Consider the following 21892-nt stretch of genomic DNA (forward strand, 5'->3'; position numbering starts at 1 on the left):
TCTTTCTGCTTGCCCAATCCTGTGGCTTTTCACTGGTCACTTGTGTGTACGATCATGCTTGTGAAAATGTCGGCATGTGCAATTTTCTGAAAACATGGCTTTCAATGTTTTAAAAAACGGCAAACTCAACAACATACATCTGAATGCTAAACCAATATTAAAGCAGGAAGGTTACAAATTCTGGAGCTAGACTTCCTTATCTCTGGTGTCACAAAGTGAGTCACTTTCCATCATAATAGTGACCTCTAGCAAGCAGCTTATTTGACAATTTTAATATGCAGCACAAACCATGTGTTGCAGCCAATATGCACAAATAGGTCTTACTCTAAACTGGCTTCTTTTAAGAAGATGACATGATATTCTGAGGGTTATCCAGGGAGCTGAGATAATGTATCACACTGATAGTTAAAGATACAAACAAAAAGAAACGGATACACAGAGATACTGACACCAGTCTACCGATACCACACAGAAATGGTTTATGCAGACACAGCTCTTGTATTAATATGAAGATAAATGTTACCAGGACTTGAAATTCAGGAGAAAAAACTGTCTTGTCACCATGCAAATATTAAATACACCTGCCCTGTTAATATATTTACATGTCAAACAGTAACAGCAGCAAGTTGGCTCAAGTCTCACTAGCAGCATCATTACACCATCAACTTCCTCCCCCATCCCTGTAATTAACAGAACTGTGGGATGTTTCCCAGAGGGCATGCAATGCAAAGACAGACATATGAATGAAACATATTTTCCTTTTCCTCTTCTTTCCTTTTTTCTTTTATAATTCTCTTTCCCGCTCTAAGTTCCTCTTTCACCATTTTTTGGTCTCTCTCTCTTCCTGTTGTCTACACTGTTTTCGGCTTCCATTTTCATTCCCTCTCCTCGCCTTTCATTTATTTATTTATTGTCACAAGCTGCAGCAACATCTGCTTTTTGTTTTGTGATCTGTCCCTGTTCCCCTGATCAGATGCACCTCCCCTGCCTGTCTTTCCATTATAGTCGGCCGTCCCTCCCTGACATCTCTCTCATTCTAGCCTCTTTGCTTCTCCCTTCCTTTCTTTCCCTTGGTGTTCACATTTCTTGCCTTCATCCCTATTTCCTGCCAGAATTAGTTACGTTCCCGTGTGAGTAGTGATAGGTGGCTTGCACAAAAATGATCTGACATGGGGAGTTTAACTTAATACAAACTTTTAACTTGTAATAATACTTCTTTTCAGTGGGAATCAGATCTAGGAACATTCAACTGACATTAAGTAATCAAGTGCATTTTATGAGAGATTATGACATTCCAGGGTGCAAGCCAGACCAGTGAGGCAGTGTGTCACCCTTGCCCTGCAACCTGGGTTGCCTCACAATGCTTTGCTGCTGTAGCTTCCAACCTGGGCTTCTCACAAACAGCATGCAGGTCAGACCTCGAATGTCTGTGTATAGCTGTTGTCTGCCAGCATACTCCAGTCATACTTTGGCTTTCACCAGCCTTGGTTATCACTTGCAAGGTGACCCAAGTCCCAATCCCAAATTTTCCCAAAATGTGTGTTCTGCAGTGTCCTGGACAGTTCAGAGATTTTAGGTCCATTGTCCCTGTAAGGGGATCAATATTCAACAGTCTGCTACTTTAAATGAAGTTACCCCACAGCCCAGTTGCACCAAAACACTGGATTAGTTTTTTTTAAAGAATAAAACTAGTTTATTTAACTACAAGGAGATAGGTGCTAAGTGAGTACTAGTATAAGGCATTAAAGTCAGAAATGGTTACAAGAGAAATAAAGATAAAACACTTCCTAGTACTAAAACATAACTAACTAGACTTGGTTCAAAGTGAAGTCCCTTACCACATGTTCTCAGTAACATTGCTGACCAAATTCCCAGGTCAGGATCTGCTTTCAAAATCCAACTGGTGTTTCTTTTATCTCCTTAGGTGAAAGAGAGAGAGAGATGGATAGGGAGAGAGAACTTGGTGTGTTCTTGCCCCTTGCTTTTATAGTTCAGTCACCCTGTGAAATGCATTTTCCTGAGGGTTACCCCTAGATAAAGTTCATTCCCACTGTAACGATGGAGACAAGGGGGTTGTTAGCGAAAGAGGTTCCATGCTGCTGTTTTGCTAAGCTGCAGATCTGTTTGTTCCTGCCCCCTTCCTTGCCAAAGGATGGCCACTTGATAGGTGATTGGCCATCAGCTTTGGTGACACCTGGCTAGAGGCATCAGCTTGTCTATTGTTTAAACGGTTAACCAATTAAAGGGAGAGGGGCTGGGGTTGCTTTTGGGGCCAGTTGGCCGGCCGTTGGGCTGGGTTCGGCCGGCTGGCCAGCCGGTTGGGGCCGGGGCCGGTTGGCCAGCCAGCACGGCTGGGGTCTGGTGTGGCACAGCTGAGGTCCGGGGTACAGCCAGTGTGGCTGAGATCCGGCGTGTCACAGCCGGGGTCTGTCCAGCAGGGCCGGGGTCCAGCCAGCTCAGCAGGGGGTTAATGGTTAATGTCGGTTAACTAGTAAGCCTAATGCTTACCGATTAACTGGTTAACATTTTACATTCCTAGGAGGGAGTGAATACAGGGGTGCATTCTATCACAGAGACCTGTCATCGTTATACTGTAGTTTCGTTTGTAAGTCTTGGAGGAGGCTGTGTGTGTTTCCTATAGACCACAAATGCACCAACTGGAAATGACTGATAATCAGGAGCACCAAACACATATGTCCGGCAAGGAGCACTATCTCAGACCTACACTACAATGAGTAATCTCACTTGGCAGGTGCATAGCATTGTTAAGGCACAGATCCTACTTTACAGAAAATGGCTTGTGTTTTTTTGTATTAGGTAAAGGGTCTTTTTTCAGAATGTCAGGGGATGTCACTCTCATAATCCAGCATTTTTTATCTAGGTGCCTCTCAGTTTCTGAATGCTATGCTGACACAAGTTCTGACATACATCCAGTTTCCAAGCACTCCACGTAAGTAACAGAAAACCAAGATAAGTTTTTATGTTATTGCTGTTTTTCTTCCCAGTGTGTGGGGATAATTGATACCACTGTATTCATGTTCCAGTTGTGGGACTGGCAGATAATGAAGAGAGATATCAGAAGATGTAGCATAACCACAGCATAAACATGCAAGAAGTGTTCAAAGCCAGGAAAGGTATTTTCTGTGTTCTAGTTAAATGTCCTGGGCCCACAAGTGATGTCAACTTATTTGGTATTCCATCATTTAGACAGCTGTTCAAGTAATGGATATTTATTCTACATGAAACAGGGTTCATTAGTCAATTGTATACTTTCTGTGCTTTCTATCAGTAAACCTTTCAATTAATGTCATAGGCAAGTGTCTACACTCTGAAACATTAATTAAAGATCCCATTTCTGAATCTTTATAATCAGCCTCTGATGGTTTTTATAGCTATATATAAAAAGAGAGCTCAATTAAACTGAAGGATCCTTGAGATGCTTACCATGGATTTAGATATCAATCGAGCAGCGAGACTACATTACAATTCACTTCCAGCAAGCTGGTCAGATGTTAGCAGCTATGGGGGTATTGAATTAAATGGCCCATAAATGGGGTGTCTTTGTACAAGAAGCAGTATGAATTGTTAAATGTACTTTAGTCCATAGTCTTCTACTAGAGCCTGTCTGCAAAGGGACTGGGTGCAGCATGCTAGTTAGAGACAATATGGATGAAACAAAAAAACATGGGTCATCTCCTTAGTTGTTCCTCAGAGAGGCTCATTGAGCAACTGGCTTGATTCTGAGCTCCGATGGAGTGACTAAGGAACTGTAGGTTTGTAAATAACTTTTACCTGATCTATATAGGCCAGGTCACTATGAGCTTTGATCCAAAGCATCTTTCATGTGGCTTCCCTATTTCTGCATTGGCCTGACTCATTCTTGAATCAAAAAGAAAATTGAGTATCAGTGCTTTCTTCTAGCATTAGTCCTCTGCTTCTCCAGATTCACTAGATCTGTAAGATGTGTTTGTTACAAAAAGTAATAACCGGACACATCACAGCACTGGATCCATCCCCTCTTCAATTGTATGAATCTTTAATTTGAGCTGACAATAATGAAGAGGAGAGAGAATCTGCAAGAGAGGCTGGAAATGTATCATTTGGACGTGCTCCGCTCCATAATTCATTTCCATGTCTCCTACATGTCCGTTTTTGGCATGTATGCTTTCATGTAAACCAAAGGGAGCTAAGAGGTCTTTCTAGTAATCCTTTTGTTTTCAGTAAACATCATCAAAGAATAAGCAGCATAAAAAGGGAAAATATCACTTTAAAAACTACACTGGCACATGCTCCATACAATAATCAACTTTCCAGCACCGTAAAGGCAGCCCATATTTCCCACAAGATTCTCTCCTCTGTATTTTCATATTGAGATAGCTCATCATTTCTGCTCTCTGAACCCATTAAACACTTCAGTAATAAATTTTACTACTCTGTGTTATCTTCCTTGCCACAAATTATATACACACGCACACACACGTAACTGAAAACATCCCAGATTCCTAGAAAATATTTGTGTGTGTGTGTGTGTTTATATATATTATATATATAAAAAAAACATTACTTTAAGAATCTGGATGTTCTCAGTTAGAAATAAACAAGGATTCTTGTTCAAACCCTGTGATAACTTGGATAAATTCTATATGCAGGCCTGCTCACATGTTACTGTGTAAGCGTAAAATACTGCATTATTATAATTAGAGCGTGTGTTGTACATGTGGTAGGTGCAAACTGCAAGGCACTGAGTGTCGTCAGCTCTAAATGAAGCCAATGAGAGTTGAGGACATTTTACACCTCCTTAGAACCTGTCAGAATGAGACTCAATGTTTAAGGGATGTCTACGCTACAGCAGCATAGCTGGTAGTTGTACTGTTATAGTGCCACAGTGTAGAAGCTTCTTACAGCAATGAAAGTGGTATTTCCGTCAATGTAGTTAATATAACCCTCCAAGAGGCAGTAGTAAGAATTCTTCCATCGACATAGTTTCATTTATACTGGGAGTTAGGTTGACCTAACTACATCATACAGGGCATGACATTTTTCACAGTCCAGTTGCATTACTAGGTTGGTCTGATTTGAAAGTGTAGATCAGACCTAAGTTTGTTTTTACTACAACAGTGAGCTTGAGTTAGAACACTTGAATTACTTCACCTGAAGTAGCTCAAGTGAGAGCAGAAGGAGAGTAAGGACACTGCAGAACAACAGTGGAGCGACATGGCATAATTGGATTAGCAGAGTGATTGGATTAGCATTTGATGACTTGTTGTAACTTTAACTGCTGCATCCTCACTGCATTACTAGCTCAAGCTACAGCAGCATTCAAGCTTTGCCCCTCCCATCCCAGACAGCTCTAGTTTAAAGGACCTAACTAGATATTAACTTGAGCTAGATGTTTGTGTGTGTGGATGGGAGTTAGGGACAAACCTAGAGTTAAAACTCAAGCTAAGAATGTATGCCATGAAGACAAGTCCTAGAAATATACAATATATATGTGTCGCTTCATCCACCGCTGACACGTAGCCACAATATGACACAAATTTTATCCAGCACCAATGACACAATATAACAGTTTAAAATAACTAAAGCTTATTTTTTAATTAACAATACTTAAGATTACTGGAGATCAAGTCTGAAAGCGAGTTATTACAAAGCGGGCTCACAGAACTGAGCAATGACATAGCGAGAGTCATGAGGTTGAAGCACTTTTAAAACAATATGCATCTTTGGTGATGTAAGAGAAAAAATAGAAAGTATATCCAGAGTGAAGAACCCTACAGCAAAGACTTGAATAACAACTTGTCTGATGAAGGGATTCAGTTTTAGAACTAATTTAAACAAACTAGCAAGGCTGTGTTCAGTCGTGTAGTCTGCTAAACTTACAAAACATTTGATAAATAGAGGAAATAAGCCCACTTGGTTAGCGATTTATAAACAGGTATTACTTGATGTAATCACATTGTTCTCAGATAATCTGCTCAGTATAAAATGAAAATGTAGCCTGTGGTTTACACAACTATATACTCAACCTGAGTTATTTAGGGGTGCCATTCACTTCACTAAATGAAACAGGTCAAATCCTGGCCTGCTAAAGTCAATGGTATTGACTTCAGTGAGATCACTATTTCATGTTAGTTCTTTGTTTTGTCTTACACAAATTTCTGTATATAACAAAAATCATACATACTGTATTCAATCTAGGTACTCTGTCCTCTTTACCGTAGTATGTGATGTAAGCATCAATATGATGATTATTACTGTTTAGACATGAGCAAATCAAATACTGTACTAAATATGTCAACTAGCATGGATAACAGAGATATTTAATATAATATATGGAGATATACCTATCTCATAGAACTGGAAGGGACCCTGAAAGGTCATCGAGTCCAGCCCCCTGCCTTCAATAGCAGGACCAAGTACTGATTTTTGCCCCAGATCCCTAAGTGGCCCCCTCAAGTATTGAACTCACAAATGTGGGTTTAGCAGGCCAATGTGCAAACCACTGAGCTATCCCTCCCCCAGGCAACCAAATATGGTCCAGTTACTATTTCTTCCTGTTTTAATTCACAGTGCCAGTTTAGTACAGCTTTAAAAATTAAAGAAACATTATATTGCCATTGTTTTCAATTGTTCTTAAAATTTATTTGTCCACTCCTCCAACAGAAATTGGTCCGATAAAAGATATCTCACTTACCTTGTCTTCTCTTAAAAATATAGTTATTTTGAATAATATTTAAGTGTAAAGTGTCCTGAAGTACCATATTTTATTAAAAAATAAATTGTTAAAAACAGGTTAATGTTAAGTGTGTTTCAGTGGAGTCTAGCTAATATCTAACAATAGTTGATCACACTTCCCTTTAAAAAATTCTTCATCTTTCAAAACCAAAACATTTGGACACAATGAATAGGGTCTCCATGTAAATCCTTCATCATTCGCTATCACTGCACTTCACTTCTGCCTACCCAGACTTAATTTTGTTCCCTTGCTCTGTTCTGCAATGGAAATATGCTGCTGGATATATATGATTTTATATATTGCTTATTAGATGTTTGTATTTTTTTTTAAAGAAATACAGTCCCAGGTTACATTAAATTATGTCTGAATTCTATATGAGTTCTAATAATGTGATGTGTTGGTGGAATAGAAGAATATTTGTTATGAGTGAACTAGCTGCTGTTAATCAGCGTATGACGTTGTGGACTTATATAAGCATAAAGTACATAGCCTTGCAAGTTTATATGTATTAATTATATTCTGTACCATATAACACATCTAGATTTTCTTTGCAGAGAGTAAAGGTGTTATATATGTTAAGTGTTAAAGTAAATGAGAAATTTAAATCCCTTGACAGAATAGGCAATATTATAATCTAGTAATTTGTTACTTTGATTACAGCAAATTTCAGGGACAACAATGAGGTTGGGTGGGTGACTGCTGATTATTTAACAGTGGGATATTTATTGAGTGTTTCTCGTAAACATTCATTTCTAGACAGTCTAACATATGTTTTCTTTAAAGGGTGAAGAATTGTTGTTCAGAAACAGTGTTAGCTTGACTGCATTGTGTACACATGAAAATCACTCTGTATGGCTGAGACACGTTGTGGCTGCAGATAACAGGAAAATGGGGAATAAGGAGGAGAGAAACAAAATATTGTACCTAACACTTTGAAGCCCACACAGATCTACACAGAACATTTCTTCCTGACCCAATGCACAGAGTCAGGACTCAGGCTCTCTTCAGACTGGTTCCAAAAATTAAAAAAAAAGAGCAAAACAAATGATAGTGAAAGAGCAAACTCTCTCTCACTTACGAAGTCTCTTTAAGCAGTATAGCAATACCATCGGTGCTGGAACTTGGGGTGCTGGGAGTGCTACTGCACCCCCGGCTTGAAGTGGTAATAACCCAAATACATGGTTTCCATCTTCAGCACCCCCACTACAAAATTGTTCCAGCACCACTGAGCAATACCATCAGTTTCCAGTTCCTCTGGCCTGGGCTTGGATAGAGAAAACACTCCTCCTTCCTCTCAAGGCCTTCCCCAAGGTTTCAACTTCTATCCCTGCTTTAATAGGCTCTTTCTTAACCCTTTTTCTGTCTATCCTGCTGTGCTGTTTATTTTATTATGAAGCTATTTGTTAATATTTTTGTAATTCTTCCCCATTGGGCCTGTCACCTCTCACCCTCACTCATCCCTTAACACCCCCCCCCCCCCCCGAAGCCTTAACAGTGTCAGCAAGACAAAGGGAAACAAAACAAATGGAGTCTGTAGGCCAAGCCAGTCAGGAAAATGTTTACAATTTGAAAGACGAGTACATTTGCAAAATACTATTCCTATTCTGATACTTGGTAATATTCCTGGGGGGGGGGGGGGGTGAACTAACTCTACTCTGGAATGAGAGGCTGCCCAAAAAACGTCAGGGGGATCAGTTTATTTTTGGGGAAGATACAAAGAGAATGAAAAATTAGGCTTATAAGAAGATGAAAGCTCCAACCTTATCTTAGGCTCTGCTACCACCGCTCCATAATAAATTATAGATGCATTTTATTGTTGTCAGAAGGCATCAACAGTCCCTCCTTCAGCTGCTCTACATGCAGTTATTTCTGTCTGGCTAAAAACCCCAGGTAGGACTAGCATAAGAAGGAGCAGTGATCAATTCCTGTTCCCTCTATAGGGCTGCACCAAGGAAGAACCCCCAGCTTCCTCTAATTAGGATCTAAAATAAGAATATCCTCAAATATTTGGCTATATGCCCATACTACTACTGATCATAATTAATCAGGGTTGATTCCCTATGTGATTACCAAGGTAACCATAGATTTCATGATTGCTCCTGTTTAAAAAAAAAAACCCAAACATATCCATAACTTTTCCCACTAAGGAATTTTTGCAAGTTGAAGGGTGGGTTGATAGGCTGTTAACTGGGAGTTAAGTAGAGTTGTCAGAATATTGTCCAAACAACAACAAAAATGGCTTTTCAACCAAAACAATTTTTTGTGTATGTGGAAAATTTTAATTTTGATTGAAACTCTCTCATTTTAAGACAACCCCCCACCCCCAAACTGCAAACGGTTTAGTTTCATAGCATTTCCCAACCAGCTGTAGTTGTTAACACTTGAGGCAGCTGTTGAGCATTGAGTGCTGTGCCACTGGGCTGAATGGGAGGCCAATAGAGAGCAGGAACTCATCAACTCCTCTCTATTGGACTTTCACTGACAGATTTAATTCCTTTGGGGGTTGTAAGTCTTCTCTACGGGCTTTGGTTTATAAAGCGTGGCTCCAATAAAGCAACTCTTGTCTTCAAAAGTTATCAAAATGTATTAAAAATTGGGAGAATAAACTTAATTTGGGTACAAAATAATGCCTCTAACTTTTGACTTTTCTAAACTATATTGCCATGACTCCTGCCCTTTTCACCAAAAACACCTCCATGACACTTCCTAAAACCTCCCATGTCAAAACAATAGGCCTGCTCATAAATAAAGTGCTAATACACTGAGGGTACTTTAAGAGCAGAAGATATTTCTCTCCAGAGGAAAATCCCCCAAACCTCATATTCTGATAGGCAACTCATCAGAATGAATTAGAATGAAAGCTGGTGACGATAATATGATGGATAAAACATCAGATAAAATTAGATTAAAAGATGGTGAAAAGCCCAACAGCAAGAAGCCTCCTTTGTGACCCAGCCAAAGTGACACTTGGATAAATAAAGACTGACAAGGCAAACAATTCCTTCACAAAAGACGTTCAAAAGTGCCTTCTACAATACTTAAAGTTGAAAATAAAAAATGTCCCAGACATTTGCATGCAGTTCATTTCAGCAAATGCTACAACGTGCAAAGATTTTAAACAAAACCTCTTTTCAAATGTTTCAGCAAATCTACATTTCTTCAGAACAACATGGGTGTTGAACTGCCCTTTAGGTTTGTGGTCTGGATGATGAGACTTCCTGAATAAAACAGGGCCATACATTATCATCTGCTTTACAATGCAGGTCCATGAAAAAATGTCGCAAGTGAGGCATTTTCAGTATGCAGAATGTCACCTGGGAGGAATGTCCTCAGAGTTGGCATGATGCTGTGTGGAAAATATGAATGTATGTACAGCTTGCAGCCTTTGTGAGTGCTTAATGGATGATTTCAGAACTGACAGGGGGAGGTCTGAACAGACACGGGAAGATCCACCAACAAGAGAGCATGTTACATTGTATCATTCCCTCTAAAACCAGCATATAACATGGCAAAGTAGTTGGCAGAAGTTACAGCTCTGTTTAGCAGTAGTGATTCCCAGGCTGCTCCCTATACACAGGGAAACAAATAACTACAGCCAGTTTGCGTACACCCCTGGAACGTGAAACAATTAATCAAGATCGACATTTGTGAGCAGTTCTGATTTGATCTGGCCATGTGGTGCATACTCCTTGAAGGATGGCCTCTGCTGTAGCTACAGATTAACAGTGCCAAATGGTTTGCCATGCTCTGATGCCAACAGAAAGGTATCATAAAATATCTCTCACAGGCCCAGTCAGACAAGATGTGTGAAACAAACATGAAATCTGTGAGTTCAGTATTGCATGTACTGCAGTAAGCGCCTGGTAACAAAGTGGGCTCTTAATCAAATGCTTTACCTCATCCACAAAATGCCACATTAGTTGAAGGCTAGCAAGAATATCCTACTGTTTCAGAGGCATATCACTGCCTCTTGCAAAGGGGGTGGGACAAAGATATGCCCCTTGTACTGTGGCAGATACACCATTTTTTCTCCAATAGCATTCTTTAAAAAAACCACACACACGTCCACATTTTCAAAAGGATAATCTAACGTAGGTTCTGCTACACAGTTTTGGCATACTTAGGCAGCTAGCACTTTTGTTTATTTTTTAACCATACACAAGGGTACGGTATGGCCCATGGAAATTAATTTAATTTCTTGAACATGCTTTTCTCATTTTCCAGCATTTTGTTAAAACAGGTTTCATCACAAATTACAATGATATAATCATACTGATTCCTTCAATAGGCCTAATAATCATACACTTTGACCAGTAAGGGCAATATTCTCAGCTAGTATAAATCTGCTTAGTGCCATAAACTATGCTGACTTATACCAGTTCTGGCCTCCAGGTTCACTGACTTCTGTGTGGAGGTTCCAGGCAGATGCAGGAGTCCATTCTGAGTGTAGAATAAGGACTAAAGTATGTACAGATTTTATAGTTGCTCAACTTTCTTCCTTATCACGTGCTCTTTCATCAGAATTTTACAGACATTAGTACAAGACATGCACGAACCATTACATGGTGGAACCAGTCTCTTAACAGCTTTGGTTACACAAGAAAGTGCATGCGTTACTATACTCACCATTCCATGATTCAGCCAAGATGGTATAAAATTATCAAGAAGCTTTGGGTAAACCACTTCTCTGTCATAAATATAGAGGCTCCAAAACATTGTCACAACAAACTGAGGAGAGAAGAAAATACAATTTAAAAAATGCTTATGATCAATTATCTGATTTCACTGCCCTTTTTCATTTTAGTTATTCATATCTCTACAAGTTAGAAGCTAAAGATCAACAGACAGACAGACATTATTGCTCATAAACCCAGTCTTCCTTTTTTTCAGTGTGGTCTAGAGTATTCTTTACATTCTCAAAAGTTATGATTTTTCTTTTCTGTTTTTGACATTTTGACTGGAAAAATAACTTTTAGTTACATATTTGGGGCCAAGTTACAATTGAGTACTATATTCTAGTAGTAGATGTGGTATATTAGTAATGTTTTACCACTAACAGCACAGAAAACAATGTGAAATCTCACAATATACAGCATATACCAACATAAAGAGTATTAAGGCTCTGTTCATATAGGGTGAAATTCACCCTTGAATAGAAGGCCACCACTTCTTATGTCCCATTTCGGCAACCAAATACATTAACCAAAAAATAAATCTAACTCTTGAAGCATTATTCACAGAATTTATGCACAGAGGTCCAAAAGAAAAAAAAAAGGTTTCCAACATCCTACTCACTTGTCCATATGAAACTCATTTTGGCTCTTGTTAAAGAGACAACTTACTAGACGCCAAAGAGTGAGCATTCATTCTCCCCTCTCTCTCTCTCTCTCTAACCTGAGGATGGAAGAACGAGTTTGAATAAAATAAAAACTAGCGTAAACCTTTAGCTAAAGCTTGCATAAAACCTTTTAACTTCTTTTGAAGTTCAAAAAAGCTGAGAACTTCTTTCCATAACATTTTTTATTTTGACCCACCTCTGCATTTTCTCTTTCTGTCCAAGACTATGGAAGTAGAAATACTGAAAGGCTTTTCTCATAATATTTTTATCCTAACTGAAAGCAATAAGTATTAGAAGTCTGGAACAGCTAACTTTTTTGAGGTTTGCTCACCATTAATTTAGCTCCATTTTCTTTTTCTACTATTTAACAGTGCTGCCCCTGATTCAGACTGTTCTGAACATGCCATTGTCAGCCATGGAGATTTCACTGTTAGCTCACACCACAAAAGTAGGTTATGCTTCCATCGAAGCTTTGTCTATATTATGAACCTCTTAAGGTCTCCTTGCTTTTAAAATTTGTATTTTCCCTTCCTGAAAATGCAGTCTATCTACAATAAAGTAAAAACAATATAGAAATATCAGTGTTAGATTAACTTAATAAAACCCTGAATGTTGGAAAGAAAACACAGGACTAAATTCTTTGTACATACACTATTTTCTTTTTAATTTGAGTTCAGTTCAAACTATGTTCACAGTCCTGTAGGGATAAAAGGGCTATCACTTGCTACAGAAAAAACTGACAACAGGTCCAGGAATCTTTCACTGGTAAGTTTCAGGAGAGATTAGAGGATCTCTGTGCAGAAGAGATTAGACCAAATTTAGCCCTATAGCAAGCAGGTGCAGCTCTCACTGAATTCAATGGGAATGTGTCCAATTGTGCTGGGTGAGGAATGGTTTTTGGGGAATAAGGAGTGGGAACAAGGAATGTGGGATTTATGGGGCAAGGGTGTTTCAAGGTCAGCAAATTATCGGTGGATGTGGATGGGATGAACACAATTCACTTCATATACTTCTAGCTTTGGGATGTTAAAATTTAGGTTACAGATTACCAGTGGCACCTCGTGCTAACCACAGATATGTACGCTTAAGGAAGACAGACATTTGGATGATCTAGACTGGTAAATTGTTCCTTCAGTGCACATACAATACATAGTTCCTTAGTTTCCAACACACTTTCCCATCTGTTATGATGGCTTTCGGTGCTCAAAATAAGTTTGGACCCTTCAACTTGTGCGTAGGCGCCAGGAAAAAAAATAAGTTATGATAGACAGCCTGCATAATACTGAAAGTGTAAAGTGCTCTTCAAGAAGTCTCTCCCCTGTGCCAGTATTGGTATTGGCATCACAGAGCTTTTTACACACCTATTGACACTTAACTGCCAAAATATAAACAGCTGAACAACAGGGAAATAAGGCAAAGTTTCCCAATTTTTTTGACTTCCTTGAAGTCATGTTGTATTGCAGTGGGTCACTGAGAATATATTAAGACCAATTGGGATATCAAAACATATGTAGCATGAAAACCAGGCTCAAAAGCACTCTGTATGAAGAAAATCCGACATCAAGCAGTGGCACCAAGGGTAAAGCTGAAACATATTAGAATGAATCCAGCTAAACTGGCAAACACTTGGGTCTGGGATTTTTGAATGGGGCAAAGTAAAATGATAGGAAAATGAGGTAAAGGTAAGAAGAGAGAGGAGGAACCATCTGTCTCTTAACCAAAGTCAGCCAATGGATAGAATTAGATCAACATAGCTGGTTGCAACCATCTGGAGCTACAGACGGTAAATGCTGCTTAGCAAAGCACCACCACAGGCAGACATAAGGAAAGACACAAAAAATAAAACATTACAGTTCTAACGTAAACCAACAAAGAGAAAGACATTCAGACTCAGGGCTGCCACACTGACCTAAGTCTCTTTAATTGGAGGAATACTTCTCACATTGGTTGGTCAATGTCTCTAAGTGGTTGACCCCAACTTTTTTTTTTTTATGAATTAATATGGACAACAGAAAAATCTCATTTCTAGGACATTTTACGTAGCTTCCTAGCCACCCTTGTGTCTTGCTTTGATTAATAAGCAATTGTTTGATAGTTCTAAATAGGTTTAAAATTCTCTTCAATATCAGAATGTTTATATTGGTATTAGTGTAATTTAATTTGGGCTACACTCAGATAGGTTTCATGTGGCTGTTCAGTGAGGGGGAAGGGGAAAATGAGCTCCCCATTTACATGTATTGCAACCCCTGCCCAACTGGGGCAGCACAGGTAGTGATACTGAGTCGCTTCTCCCTTCTCTCCCCCTAAGGAACAATTCACTGGAATGGGGAAGGGAGAGACAGGGAGCAGGTGGAGCCATGGCTCGCCCCGGCTTATATACTGGCCAGCACAGTGGGCTGGCCACGCATAGGGGGCGGAAGAGTTTGAGGCATAGCAGTTTCTATGCTCCCTTGTATAGCTGAGGCAGAATGGCACAAACCTCAGAAATCTCCTTCACTTTCCCTGCTGGGGATACCCCTGGCATGGGACCCCAGTAGGCAGAGACATTGGAACTTGCTTCTACACCTCCCTCCTTGCAGCCCCTTGCACAGGGAGTATCTCAGGAGCCAGAAGGGGCATGATGGGAGTGGGAAGAAGCAGTGCCTAGAGCACCATGCACTTCAGCAATCCCCAGCTTCCATGTTATTCCTAGGATATCAACGCCAACTGGTGCAAATCAGAGCTGCTCCCAAGTTTCTCTGCCTCAAGGTTGTAGCAAAGAGCCAGGCAGCTATAATCAGCTCCCTGGGATGCTCTCTCCCTTTCCCCAACTCCGCTGCACAAAGCAGATGCAAACGCTGCAGAGAATCTGCCTCTATGAGGGTGTCACTGTCACAGTTCAGAGCAATTGCATCTGTATTCCCTCTCTGTGGGCCAGCAAGGGCACTCATACTCTAGGCTTCTGGTTCCTCTGCCACCACCTCTCTTGGACAAAGACTCTCTCCCTCCTGACCATTTTTTTCCCCCTCTTTCTTCAGACTGCACAGTTTCCTACCTACACTGTGAGTTCCCCAGCGATGCAGACTGCCTAAGCAGGCCTACTTTGCTTTCTCCTCAGAGGTTATAAATAGTATAATTCCCTGAAGCTGTAAGTAATCACACAGTCCTTTCTAAACAAATGCATTTATTCTTAAAGTAAAAGCATTACAGAGAAAACATATATTTAAAACAATAAGAGAACCTAAACACATGCTAATGAGCTTACCAGATCACCCCCAATTCCAACAAGGGCTCTGGCAGGTGATCAGCCCTTCAAACCCCACCAAGGAGTTTTCCTGTGGTTACAAGTTCTTAACAGCTGTTAGCTCTGACACCCCCATGAATCTTAGAGTCCCTCCTTTATGCAACTCAGGGCTCTGATCTTCAGATTCTGGTAACAGGTAATCAGCAGACAATGGGTTTCCCCATAGGTAGGGTGACCAGATGTCCCATGTTTAAAGGGACAGTCCCGTTTTTTGGGACTTTTTCTTATATAGGCGCCTATTACCCCCCACCCCCTGTCCTGTTTTTTCACAGTTGCTATCTGGTAACCCTACCCTACCCCTTCAAATGATTGGGTCTGGAGGTGGGATTTTACTTCCTTCCAAGTATTTCCTAGGAAATCCAGTCAGCTTTGTTTGTCGTAAAGGTTCCTTCTTGTCTGACACATTGTTTAAAATGGGTCTTTGAAGCTCAACACATTGGTCACCCCCCGCCCCAGTGAAGTTACATATAATCCCACAATGATACATAAATTTTGCATTTTTAATACAATGGACTGCAAAGCTACTTAAACTTAATTCAGTAAGACTTCTCAGGGATATTGCAGGAAATTGCCATATTTGTCACAGTCACATGGCTGCATTTTAGCCTGTGCCCCTTAAGCTTCCTGCCAATTTGAGTCTGCCAACTTTATTTTTGTGCAACAGTAAGAGATTACTTGTGGAGAAAGGAACTGCATCACATGAGTAAGAATGGCAAAATCATTGCCTATGTTAATGCCTTCTCTCCCCTTCTGCAGACAATACCACTCGGATAGTCAGTAGAAAGTTAAATAGCACATAAAATTCACAAGAAGGACCCTTCTTTGCTACTCATTGTATTCTACGTACACTCTAGACAAGTGGACACTTCAGTTTTTCAAGTGGGCCTTGGGTTCTCTTTGAGAAGAAGTAACTGATTTGTAATATGCAACTCAATATCACTAAACAATACACAGTAGCAGCAAAAGTGTTACTAAGGCCCAAGAAACAATTTCCTTCTTCCACTTCAGAAAAAAACCATCAAACAATTTCCCCCTCAGCTTTAAAGCTTCAGAAAGTAACACAGAAAGAACACAAGATACTACTGAGGGGGAAATTTTAAAGCATGAATCAGGAAACTGTTTGTTATTTCTCCTTCTGAGTCACCAAGGGCATTAGTAAAACAAAAGAAATTGAAACAAAGACAAACTGACAGAGGGAGGCCAAAACTGTGTAATTTGCTGTTTATGTGCACATAACTGGAAAAACTACCATATAAATGAATAATGAACACAATATAATTTTTTTTACTGTGTATTTTTGATTCTGAATAACCTGTACAAGCAAGTTTCACTCATTTCCTGGGTGATTTCTAGGGAAAACTGGATGCTTTATTTGTTCTGTATGGACAAAAAGACCCTCTGGTGCTTTTTGCAAGAATAAAGATTTTCTCCTGTAACCTTGGGCAAAATTTCTTCTCCATACATTGTTGTGTAGTTTGATGTAAGCTTTCTGGCTACCTCTCCAAGGTGGCTGTAGTAAATTGGTGCTATATGTGTATGGTTTGTGAGGATGTTTGGGATCCTTCAGGACAAAAGGCACTATATAAATGTGAAATTCCATTATGGCAATCCCCAGCTGATGTAAACTAGTATAGCATTGACCTCCATGGAGCTACACCTATTTACACCAGCTGACACTCAACCCAAATGCATTTGATAAAGGCCTATCAAGAAAGTCATGAAGGGCAGGAACTGAGGAATTGGGAAGTCAGTGGGTCAGCCACCTCCTGTTCGCCCCCTCACGGCCCAGGGTCACGCTACAGGCAGCCTACCTCAGTTTTTCCTCTTGGACAGTTCAAATAAAACTTCACTTCAGGCATTTTCTTGGTCCTAAATACACGTCCTTGGAGTTTGGGTTTATAAATTGCAATAAAACACAAAATCACAAATAAAGTCCATTCATAAGTCCACATAACACAATGTTTCTCTTACTCCTCTTAGGCCTTCCTGCCTGAAGCCTTTGCAGTCTCTCCCCTGCTGGGACTGGATCTTTGCCAGATCTCCTTGCCTGGGGCAAATCCCCTTGTGTCAGGGTTTTCCCTGTAGGAGACTTTCCTCATTCTCTGCAAACTCTGTCGTAGCTTTTTGAGCTTTCCCCCTTCACTACAGCCACCCACTGCTTTTTACAGGGAACTTCCTGATCCAACCCAGGTGTGTCTCTTTAGTAATCTGGGTTAGCTAGCCCCAGTCCCTCCAGCCAATAAGGGGCAAGCCATCCTGTTACAGGAAGGAATTTCCTACACAGGATAGAACTGCACAATTAGAGTTTTAAGTTTACCTCTGGAGCATTTGGCATTGGCCACTCCTGATGGCAAAATATCAGACTAGGACATTGGTTTGTTCCAGTGTGGCAATTCCTGTAATTTATAGGCTAGTGGTGGGGAAGGGGTTAGATGGGGACATCTGGCAAATATCTGCAGTAATTTTCTTAGACTTAGAAGACAGGGGAAGAGGATTTAAAACGTCCAGAAGACCTACAGATCTCTTCCATGCATGGCTTCTAAGACAGAATGACTACTAGTTAGGTTTGTGCAGGAGTGATCTTTTCAGTGTTTCTCCAGCAAATTCTCAATAGGTCAGTTGTGTGTATGGCTAAAATAATTTTTTTTTTAAAGCCAACTATAGCATACCCAAAGATAAATGATAAACCTTCAAAAGTTTGTTTACAAATGGGAAGGACTAGGGAAAAGGGTATTTTTATATACACAGGAAGAGGCTGATATCTTGAAAATACAAAAGCACAATTTTGATCATCTAGAAATGCCTATTCACCTTCTTCTACTACAGGAATTACAAGAAACACAATGATATTGCCATATACAGTTTACATAAAACACTGAATTAGTCATAAAAACTTGGCAGACTTTGTGATCTGTGACAAACAAACAGAAAACAAGAGGGATAAACTAAAAACATTGGTACAGATTCTGCCACACTTACGCCCTTATTTGCTTTGAGATGCATTCATAGTCTCACTAAGCTAAGGCTACTTCATACTGCTCTAGCAGTGTAATTTACTGCCACTTTAAGGCCACTTTATACTGCTAGGTTGGTGAAAAATGAATTTAGCAAAAATAGGAATGAGGTCTTTTGAGAAATACTTTAGTATGCAAACAGTACCATTAATTTAATGGATCAGGTTCCTATACTCTGATTCACACTGAATAGTACCATAAGGTACTACTTAACTGGAGTAAAGGTATCAGAATGTTGTCCAATGGGACTATTCATGGAATAAACTGCTACTCACCATGAGTAAGAACGGCAAAATTGGGCCATTATTTTCTGGTTTCATTAAATAAAAACAGAAAATCCATCACTAAAAGTCCTATTAAAAAGGACAACAAGGTAGTCAGTGGTGGTTATTGGTTCCATCTAACAAGCTCGTGTGTATTTTTTTTTTTTTGATGCTCCTAAAACAGCTCATGTTTCATTTGAGCAGCTGGAGAAATAAAGAACATAACACAAAAGAGGCAAGGTTTTGCATATTTTCTGGCCATTGTTTCCATTGCTGTTGTTGCTGTGTTTTACTTGGGGGTGGTGGTGGTTGGTTTTGTGTTTTGTAGGGAGGAAGGAGGATGCTGACCAGGCTTCCCAGATGGCTTAACTGTGATACTTATTTATGAGGAGGCACTATAAATAAAAAACTGTGTTTTTTTCCCCCCTACACACATCATTGTTTGACCTGCGAGTGGAAAGCTGCTTTCTCATCTATTTTTCAGAACAATCCATCTTGAAGACTTTAGAAAGCTGGAAACTGAGAGCCAATTATTTAGAATAATTCTCAGAACTGCAGTTATTGCACTTAAAAACTTTCCAATTCTACCTTGAATAATTTTACTCCAATATATGAATTATTCCGTATAAAGAGCACAGAATAATGCAAAATATTTATGTAACATTAATTTAGATGTGTAAGGCAACTGACAAGTTTTTAAGCATGACCACTCTGGTTTCAATCAGAAACCTAATTAGCATTTTATTCACATCTGTTTAATTTTCTATTTTGGGATTTCTACATGCCTCTAATGTAAACCACTGAGAAGCCCTGGAGAGAATTGTTTGGGCGCTTGTCAAGGAAACCTGCTTTCCAAAAGGAGGAAGCTGTTGAGAGAATAGGGGAAGTTAGGGAATTTTAATTTTTCTCTGCAGACACTCTGCTGTATAATAATTTCTCTACAGCCTCTGACATATAAAGACCTCACTGCATATTTTCTTATATATATATATATATATATATATATATAGGCAGAACAATAGTGACATTAGACCTATGCTACTTGTGGGCACACCCGTAATCACACTGCATAGTATCTTATTCTACAAGTAGCCCCACTCAAGACAATGTGCCAGATTCTGCCTCCTAGGGTGACCAGATGTCCCGATTTATAGGGACAGTCCCGATTTTTGGGTCTTTTTCTTATATAGGCTCCTATTACCCCTCATCCCCGTCCCGATTTTTCACATTCGCTGTCTGGTCACCCTACTACCTCCCTATATTTTGCCATCCCTCTCCCTCCTGGTTAACACCACAGTGAGTGGTAACTGATGAACAGGAGAAAGAGTCGGGTTTTAGGAGGGACCCTGGATTGGTGAGAGACCAGACATTCAGAAAAGTAAAGTCTGAGTCTGGCGGCTGAGGCCAGTGTTACATTCGGAGGCTCTGCTGTTTGTCTCCCAGCAGTCAGGAGAGAGAGGAACAACAAAATCCTTTTAGGCTTTCTTTGTGCAAAATTAAGAGCAAAAAATGCAGCAAAGACATTTTGTTCCCTATCTGGAGGTCACCTTTAGGGGGAAAAAAAAAAAGAGAGACAGACTATTTTTACAATATACTTAGCTAGTTATTTTCTTGTTTTCCTTTGACAATACACAAAATGTTTGTGTGTTTTAACCCTAGCTAGTTCCCATGTGTAATGTGTATCCCCTAGGAACTGGTTAATTTAGAAAATGCTCATTTGTACATCTCATTAAGGCCTGGTCTACACTACGACTTTAATTCGGATTTATCAGCTTTAATTCGAATTAACCCTGTAACCGTCCACACAACGACGCCATTTAATTCGATGTAAAGGGCCCTTTAAATCGATTTCTGTACTCCACCCCAACGAGCGGAGTAGCGCCAAAATCGATTTTAGCAATTCGAATTAGGGTTAGTGTGGCCGCAATTCGATGGTATTGGCCTCCGGGAGCTATCCCACAGTGCATCATTGTGACCGCTCTGGACAGCAATCCGAACTCGGATGCACTGGCCAGGTAGACAGGAAAAGCCCCGCGAACATTTGAACTTCATTTCCTGTTTGCCCAGCGTGGAGAGCACAGGTGACCACAGATACCTCATCAGCACAGGTAACCATGCAGGCTGATAATCGAAAAAGAGCACCAGCATGGACCGTGAGGGAGGTACTGGATCTGATCGCTGTATGGGGAGAGGATTCAGTGCTTGCAGAACTTCGTTCTAAAAGACGAAATGCAAAAACTTTTGAAAAAATTTCCAAGGGCATGATGGAGAGAGGCCACAATAGGGACTCTGAGCAGTGCCGCGTGAAGGTCAAGGAGCTCAGACAAGCCTATCAAAAAACAAAGGAGGCAAACGGTCGCTCCGGGTCAGAGCCACGGACATGCCGCTACTACGCCGAGCTGCATGCAATTCTAGGGGGGGCTGCCACCACTACCCCACCTTTGTTCGTGGATTCTGGGTCGGGGATAGTCTCGACGCCTGAGGATTCTGCCGAGGGGGTAGAGGAGGAGGAGGAGGAGGATGAGCTTGCAGAGAGCACACAGCACTCCATTCTCCCCAACAGCCAGGATCTTTTTATCACCCTGACTGAAGTACCCTCCCAAGCCTCCCAAGCCAGTACCCAAGACTCTGACCCCATGGAAGGGACCTCAGGTGAGTTTACCTTTTAAAATATAAAACTTGTTTTAAAAGCAAACAGTTTTTAATGATTACTTTGCCTGACTTTGCATTCGCGGTCAGTTCAGCTACTGGAAAAGTCTGTAGCTACTGGAAAAGTCTGTTAACGTGTATGGGGATGGAGCGGAAATCCTCCAGGGACATCTCCATGAAGCTCTCCTGGAGGTACTCCGAAAGCCTTGCCAGAAGGTTTCTGGGCAGTGCATCCTTATTCCCTCCTCCATGGTAGGACACTTGACCACGCCATGCTTGCAGCAAGTAATCTGGTATCATTGCCTGACAAAGCCTGGCAGCGTATGGTCCCGGTGTTTGCTGGCATTCAAGCAACATCCGTTCTTTATCTTGTTGTGTAATCCTCAGGAGAGTGATATCACTCCTGGTAACCTGGTTGAAATACGGGAACTTAATTAAGGGGACAGAGGTGGCCGTTCCTACTGGGCTGTTTGCCTGTGGCGGAAAATAAATCCTTCCCTGCAGTTAGTTTTTCGCGTTTGGCTAGCAGGGATCTTCCCTGTTACCAGCCACGTGGTGGGGGGAGGGTACCGTGATCATCCCAGAGAATTCATGGAGAGGGGGGGGGGG

The 21892-nt window shown here is 40.5% G+C and overlaps 1 protein-coding gene across 7 annotated transcripts in view; it reads right to left on the reverse strand.

Moving 5' to 3' along the window:
* The window catches only part of AIG1 (androgen induced 1), a 191509-nt gene that overhangs the window by 106989 nt on the left and 62628 nt on the right, over window positions 1–21892 (reverse strand). For all 7 annotated transcript variants that reach the window (XR_004645100.1, XM_034765505.1, XM_034765510.1 and 4 more), the window contains exon 3: window positions 11363–11464. Coding sequence is in view for 6 of the 7 variants with exons in the window: in XM_034765505.1 (XP_034621396.1) it covers window positions 11363–11464 (102 nt within the window). In the remaining variant the exon portion in view is untranslated. The remainder of the gene's footprint in view (window positions 1–11362; window positions 11465–21892) is intronic.

This window comes from Trachemys scripta, chromosome 3 (genome assembly GCF_013100865.1).
Source record: "Trachemys scripta elegans isolate TJP31775 chromosome 3, CAS_Tse_1.0, whole genome shotgun sequence".
In the NCBI taxonomy this organism is placed as follows: domain Eukaryota; kingdom Metazoa; phylum Chordata; order Testudines; family Emydidae; genus Trachemys; species Trachemys scripta.